The 7500-nt window shown below is 47.4% G+C and overlaps 1 protein-coding gene and 1 long non-coding RNA gene across 2 annotated transcripts in view; one reads left to right on the top strand and one right to left on the bottom strand.

The window, feature by feature from the left end:
* Positions 1-7500, top strand: part of gnai1 (guanine nucleotide binding protein (G protein), alpha inhibiting activity polypeptide 1) — a 16727-nt gene that overhangs the window by 7640 nt on the left and 1587 nt on the right. The window contains exons 3-8 of the mRNA XM_083528030.1: positions 1405-1546; positions 2850-3007; positions 4276-4404; positions 4875-5004; positions 6023-6176; positions 6822-7012. Of these exons, the coding sequence (XP_083384156.1) occupies positions 1405-1546; positions 2850-3007; positions 4276-4404; positions 4875-5004; positions 6023-6176; positions 6822-7012 (904 nt within the window). The remainder of the gene's footprint in view (positions 1-1404; positions 1547-2849; positions 3008-4275; positions 4405-4874; positions 5005-6022; positions 6177-6821; positions 7013-7500) is intronic.
* Positions 3130-4268, bottom strand: LOC310718929. The gene is made up of 2 exons (XR_014531312.1): positions 3489-4268; positions 3130-3433 (listed from the first exon to the last, which is right to left on the bottom strand). It is a non-coding gene; the product is annotated as an uncharacterized lncRNA (long non-coding RNA).

The raw sequence follows: 7500 nt of genomic DNA on the forward strand, positions 1-7500 counted from the left end.
GCATTGTGTGTTTGTGGATTTAGAGAAAGCGTACGACAGGGTGGAGAGAGGAGTTGTGGTATTGTATGAGGAAGTCTGGTGTGTCAGAGAAGTATGTGAGGGTGGTGCAGGACATGTATGAGGACAGTGTGACAGCAGTGAAGTGTGCAGTAGAAACGACAGACTGGTTCAGGGTGGAGGTTGAACTGCATCAAGGTTCGGCCCTGAGCCCTTTCCTGTTTGCAGTAGTGATGGACAGGTTAAAGGATTAGGTCAGACAGGAGTCTCCATGGACTATGATGATAGCGGATGATATTGTGATTTGTGGTGAGAGTAGGGAGCAGGTTGAGAAGAACCTGGAGAGGTGAAGGTACACGCTGGAGAGAAGGGCAGTGGAGGGGTGCGGTTGCAGGAAGAAGAGATGGAGAAGGTGGAGGGGTGCGGTTGCAGGGAGAAGAGATGGAGAAGGTGGAGGAGTTCAGGTACCTGGAGTCAACAGTGCAAAGTAATGGAGAGTGTGTTAGAGAAGTGAAGAAAAGAGTGCGTGCAGGGTGGAGTGGGTGGAGAAGAGTGATAGCAGGAGTGATTTGTGATAGAAGAGTATCTGTGAGAGTGAAAGGGAAAGTTTACAGGACTGTGGTGAGACCTGAGATGTTGTATGGTTTAGAGACAGTGGTATTGAGTAAAAGACAGGAGGTGGAGCTGGAGGTAGCAGAGCTGAAGATGTTGAGATGTTCGTTGTGAGTGACGACGATGGACAGGATAAGAAATGAGTTTATTAGAGGGACAGTGCATGTAGGACGTTTTGGAGACAAGGTGAGTTAGGTGAGATTGAGACGGTGTGGACATGTGCAGAGGAGGGACATGGGGTATATCAGTAGGAGAATGCTGAGGATGGAGACACCAGGAAGGAGGAAAAGAGGAAGACCAAGGAGGAGGTTTATGGATGTGGTGAGAGAAGACATGCAGGTAGTTGGTGTAAAAGAGGCAGATGTAGAGGACAGGGGGGGATGGAGACTGATGATCCCCTGTGGCGCCCCCTAATGGTAGAAGCTGAAAGATGATTCTCATATGTATGTATGTATGTGTGTGTATGTATGTATGTGTGTGTATGTATGTATGTATGTATGTGTATATATATATATATATATATATATATATATATATACTCGAGTTTTTTCTCTCTCATATATATGTGTGTGTATGTATGTATGTATGTGTGTATATATATATATACACACACACACACACACACACATACATACATACATACATACATACATACATACACACACATATATATGAGAGAGAGAGAGAAAAAACTCGTCCCATTTCATCTGTCTCTGTGTGTGTATATTTGGAGTGTCAGGCTGGTCTCTACTTGCTCACTCTTGATCCATCTCCCTCTCTCTCTCTCTGTTTCAGGATTATCCATGAGGCGGGTTACTCAGAGGAGGAGTGTAAGCAGTACAAGGCCGTGGTGTACAGTAACACCATCCAGTCCATCATCGCCATCATCCGCGCCATGGGACGCCTCAAAATCGACTTCGGGGATGCAGCACGAGCGGTGAGTATCCTCATCAACAGGATGATGAGGAGGAGGAAGAGGATGATGGGGAGGAGAATGAGGAAGAGGATGATGGGGAGGAGAATGAGGAAGAGGATGATGGGGAGGAGAATGAGGAAGAGGAGGAGGATGTGTTTATTTTAGTCCTTCAAAGATGCGTTTTTTTAAATTATTTTTTTGAAGTCTGGTGCAGCGTGAGATTTCCTGATTTATCCGATTATTTCTACATTGATACTCTCCCTTCTTTTTCCCCTCTCTCTCTCTCTCTCTCTCTCTCTCTCTCTCTCTCTCTCTCTCTCTCTCTCTCTCTCTCTCTCTCGGCTGTGTGTTGGTGGTGACGTGTGTGTTGAGGTTTTTGTGATGGCTGTTATTTGGGTTGTGTTGGAAGGTGGAGCTGATGAGGAGGAGGAGGAGGAGGAGGAACATCTCCACACTGAAACAGATTGTTTATTGCCTCCGGCTCCTGGAGGGGAATAATTTTTATTATCTCTCACCAGAGAAATTAATTACCGCTGTGTGCATTCATTCTTTATTTCCCTCTTTATGGCTTTCTGTGTGAAATAAAAACAGGTTCAAGTCACTGTAACCTAGCAACCGGGCTTCAATCACAACTCGAATACAAACTCTCCCCCCCCCCCCCCTTCCCCCATATCTATCCCTCTCTCTCTCTCTCTCTCTCTCTCTCCCCCCCATATCTATCCCTCTCTCTCTCTCTCTCCCCCCCATATCTATCCCTCTCTCTCTCTCTCTCTCCCCCCCATATCTATCCCTCTCTCTCTCTCTCTCTCTCCCCCCCCATATCTATCCCTCTCTCTCTCTCTCTCTCTCTCTCTCTCTCTCTCTCTCTCTCTCTCTCTCTCTTTCTATCCCCCTCTCAATTCGTGGATCCTACAGATTTTTTATATATTAAAAAACAATATTCAATAACGATAATAAAACTTAATGAATGTCTTTAAGTTAATTTATGATTAAATTGTGGTTGTTTTTAAAAAAGGTAATTTTGTGTCGAATCTCTCAACTGATCTGAATCAGGAAATAGTTTCTATAAAGAAAATGAGAGCTGCTTAAGACAGAGTTCCTCAGGGGAGGCTGCCTGGTGAACCTCTCATACTCTTCTGTTTGGATGAAAGTGATCAATAAAACACTCAATACAGGGAATGACCTGTGTGTGTGTGTGTGTGTGTGTGTGTGTGTGTGTGTGTGTGTGTGTGTGTGTGTGTGTGTGTGTGTGTGTGTGTGTGTGTGTGTGTGTGTGTGTGTGTGTGTGTGTGTGTGTGTGTGTGTGTGTGTGTGTCTGTTTCAGGACGATGCCCGGCAGCTGTTTGTGTTAGCTGGCAGTGCAGAGGAAGGCTTTATGACCGCTGAGCTTGCTGGAGTGATAAAGCGTCTGTGGAAGGATGGAGGAGTGCAGGCCTGCTTTAGCCGATCCCGAGAGTATCAGCTCAATGATTCTGCTGCATAGTGAGTCTCTCTGCCTGTCTCTCTCTGCCTGTCTCTTTGTCTATCTATCGGCCTGTCCCTCTGCCTGCTTCTCTGTCTATCTATCTGCCTGTCTCGCTGCCTGTCTCTCTCTCTGCTGCCTGTCTCTCTCTCTGCTGGCTCTGTCTGTCTCTGTCTCTCTCCCTCTGTCTGTCTCTCTTCAACCATATCACTTCACTGCCTTACTGCATTACCTCAGTTCAAAGTATCATTGCATCACCTTATTGAAGTGCACCTCTGCAACACCTCACCACATCACATCAGTGCATCACTGCATCACCCCACCGCAATGCTGCATCGCACCCCACCACCTCACTGCCATACTGCATCGTAGCATCACATCACTGCATTACATCATCTTATCTTATCCCTGCCTGACTGCCTCGCCTCACTGCATCACTGCCTCGCCTCACTGCATCACTGCCTCGCCTCACTGCATCACTGCCTCACCTCACTGCCTCACTGTATTACATTACTGCATCACTGCCTCACCTCACTGCATCACTGCCTCACCTCACTGCCTCACTGTATTACATTACTGCATCACTGCACATTGTATTACATTACTGAATCACTGCCTCACCTCACTGCATTGCATCACTTAATAATCTCACTTGATATTATTTTTTATTCTTCTTTGTAATAAGGTTTGGTTTCTTTACATTTCCTCTCTAATCTTTCTCTAATTCTTTCCTCATCAGTGGTTTGACCCCCTTTTTAAATAATTTCTCTCTTCTGAGTCTTTCCTTTATTTCTGTTTGCTCTGCAGTGCCCTCAGAATTTCACATACTTTTAACACTGTAAACAAAACACTGATAAAAACGAGTACATGGTACTGTGGTACTGCTCACAGTGTGTGTGTGTGTGTGTGTGTGTGTGTGTGTGTGTGTGTGTGTGTGTGTAAGAGGGCATGTGGTCTCACCAGGCTCAGTAAAAACATGTTCAGGAAATCTCAGTATCTCATCTGGTTCGAAAACATGCACACACCCATAGAGGCTGCTCTGTCGTGTGTGTGTGTGTGTGTGTATGTGTATGTGTATGTGTGTGGTATGTGTGTGCGCTCGTGTGCGAGTGATGGCTCACTTTGATAATCTATTCGAGCACATCTAGGACTTGCAGGCCAAAAAGTTCATTGTGATCGACCCCCGTGCTTTGGAATGGATCGGCCCGATCATGTGGCAGCTGTTAATGGAATTACACATCATTATTTCACTAACACTTTCCAATCAATTTTTTTTCTCCACCCGTAGTTATCTGAATGATCTGGACAGGATATCGCAGGTCTCCTACATCCCTACACAGCAGGACGTCCTGAGGACCCGTGTCAAAACCACAGGCATCGTGGAGACTCACTTCACCTTCAAGGACCTGCACTTCAAGTGAGCGTCTCTAGCAAGGCGCTAGTCATGGTCTCGTTTATTACACAACACACACACAACGGCCACACACACACTCATCATCAGCTGACTGGCGTAAACAGGAAGCCGAGTTTCGTACCAGGGTTTTTTTTCGCACTAACAAATCCTTGTGCTTAGAACAAAGATTATCTCAGAAGAACTGCTAAGGAGAAAAAAGAAAATGAACAGATTGCATCTGCTGTATGACTCAAACCCAGAAACGCAAACATTTCTGCTTTCGACAACGTGAGCACCTTCCTTCTGTCTCTTCACTTCCTCCCCACTATGCGAACAGGAAATTCAAAACTCTTCTCTCTGCTGTGCCCTTATTTGGTGGTTAGAAAAACAGTTGCTTCAATTAGCAGATTTTCCATAATGGGCGCCAATCGTTTTGGACACGGCTGGTGTATGTGAGAGGGGTTTGTGATTGCGATGTTCTGACCTCTGTTCAGGATGTTTGATGTGGGAGGTCAGAGGTCAGAGAGGAAGAAGTGGATCCACTGTTTCGAGGGTGTGACTGCTATCATCTTCTGCGTGGCCCTCAGCGACTACGACCTGGTGCTGGCCGAAGACGAGGAGATGGTGAGTACTGAGGGTGTCCTTCACCTCATTTCTCTTCGTTCAGACTCCAGAGAGCAGGTGCTGGAACTGGGTCATTTACCACTCAGTGGGGGAACAGGCAGTCAGAGACAGACGGACACTGAGACAGACTGGCAGACAGACGTACACTGAGACAGACTGGCAGACAGACGGACACTGAGACAGACTGGCAGACAGACGGACACTGAGACAGACTGGCAGACAGACGGACACTGAGACAGACTGGCAGACAGACGGACACTGAGACAGACTGGCAGACAGACGGACACTGAGACAGACGGACACTGAGACAGACGGACACTGAGACAGACTGGCAGACAGACGGACACTGAGACAGACGGACACTGAGACAGACTGGCAGACACACGGACACTGAGACAGACTGGCAGACACACGGACACTGAGACAGACTGGCAGACACACGGACACTGAGACAGACTGGCAGACACACGGACACTGAGACAGACTGGCAGACACACGGACACTGAGACAGACTGGCAGACAGACACTGAGAGAGAGAGTGACCCTGAGACAGACTCTCAGACAGACAGACTCTGAGACAGATGGACATACAGTTTTAGAGACAGACAGAAAGGCAGATAGACTTGGAGACCGACATACAGGCAGATGGAGTCGTCTATCATACTTGCACTCAGGCAAAATCACAGAATCAGACACTCCGACACATTGGACAGGCTCAGACAGCACACACGCACAGTCTGATGTCCCTGCAAAACTAGACTCACAAGAATCAGACGCTCAGATATAGATGTTTACACACAGACGGGCTCTTACACGGACACTCTTAGACGTGCACTCTGTCTGTCTGTCTGTTTGTCGTTCTCACTCTCCACCCGTCTGTCTGTCTGTCTGTCTGTCTGTCTGTCTGTCTGTGTGTCGTTCTCACTCTCCACCTGTCTGTCTGTCTGTGTGTCGTTCTCACTCTCCACCTGTCTGTCTGTCTGTGTGTCGTTCTCAATCTCCACCTGTCTGTCTGCAGAACCGGATGCATGAGAGCATGAAGCTGTTTGACAGCATTTGCAACAACAAGTGGTTCACAGACACATCCATCATCCTGTTCCTCAACAAGAAGGACCTGTTTGAGGAGAAGATCAAAAGAAGTCCCCTCACCATCTGTTACCCCGAGTATGCAGGTAATTCTCACTCTCTTTCTGTCTCACTCTTACTGTCTGTCTTTGACCATCACTTACCCTGAGAATGCAGGTAACTGTCTCACCCTCTCCCTGTCTGTCACACTGCCTTCCTGTCTCTGTCCCACTACCTGTCTGTCTCTCACTAACCTTTGTGTCTGTCTGTCTCTCACTGCCCTGCCTTCCTGTCTCTGTCCCACTACCTGTCTGTCTCTCACGAACCTTTGTGTCTGTCTGTCTCTCACTGCCCTGCCCTCCTGTCTTTGTCCCACTACCTGTCTGTCTCTCACTAACCTTTGTGTCTGTCTGTCTCTCACTGCCCTGCCCTCCTGTCTCTGTCCCACTACCTGTCTGTCTCTGACTAACCTTCGTGTCTGTCTGTCTCTTACTGCCCTGCCTTCCTGTCAGCCTGTCTCACTACCTGTCTGTCTCACTTCCTTCCTCTCTGTCTTACTTCCTTCCTGTCTGTCTCTCTCACTACCTATCTGTCTATCACTCTTCCTTTTCTGTTTCACCTGTCTCACACTCTACCTGTCTCACTCTAACATCTGCTAGACTGAATATGGCTCACTCTATAACTGTTTGCTCAGGTTCTCAGCTATTAGATAGTAATGTGTGTGTGTGTGTGTGTGTCCCTGCACGTGACAGGCTCGAACACGTATGAGGAAGCAGCAGCGTATATCCAGTGTCAGTTTGAGGACCTGAACAAGAGGAAGGACACTAAGGAGATCTACACACATTTCACCTGCGCCACCGACACCAAGAACGTCCAGTTCGTCTTCGACGCGGTCACCGACGTCATCATCAAGAACAACCTGAAGGACTGCGGACTCTTCTAGGTGTGTGTGAGAGAGGAACGTTCTGCACCTCTTGAGCTCTTTACACGTCACATGAAATGATCTCGAGAGCATTCTGTCCCTTTTCATATTCTTTCCTTCTCTTTTTTTTTCTCCTATTTCTCCATCACTCCATCTTTTTTTTTCTGCTTTTTTTTAATCCCCTCACTGGATCAGCCAATCAGGCAGCTGCTCAGTTGATATTGAGCTCTCCGTTATTACATGCCACTTTGAAGAAGCCCTGCCCACTTCACCAAGCCCCTCCCCTTTCAGAACCAGATGTCCTTGTCCTGAGAACGCTAGGCCACTTAGCTCGCTAGGCTAATGCTAATCCAGCAGTGGTTAGTGATGGTCGCTGTCACTAAGATTCCAGGTAACATTAAGCCCCGCCCATTTCAACACACCAGCACCTGTACTCTGCAGCTTCTCCCCCACAGTGTCTATCATCCACTTCTCTTTATCATTCCATCTCATCTTCATCCCTCTCTTTC

Source organism: Silurus aristotelis (genome assembly GCF_946808225.1).
Source record: "Silurus aristotelis genome assembly, chromosome: 24".
Classification (NCBI taxonomy): Eukaryota; Metazoa; Chordata; class Actinopteri; order Siluriformes; family Siluridae; genus Silurus; species Silurus aristotelis.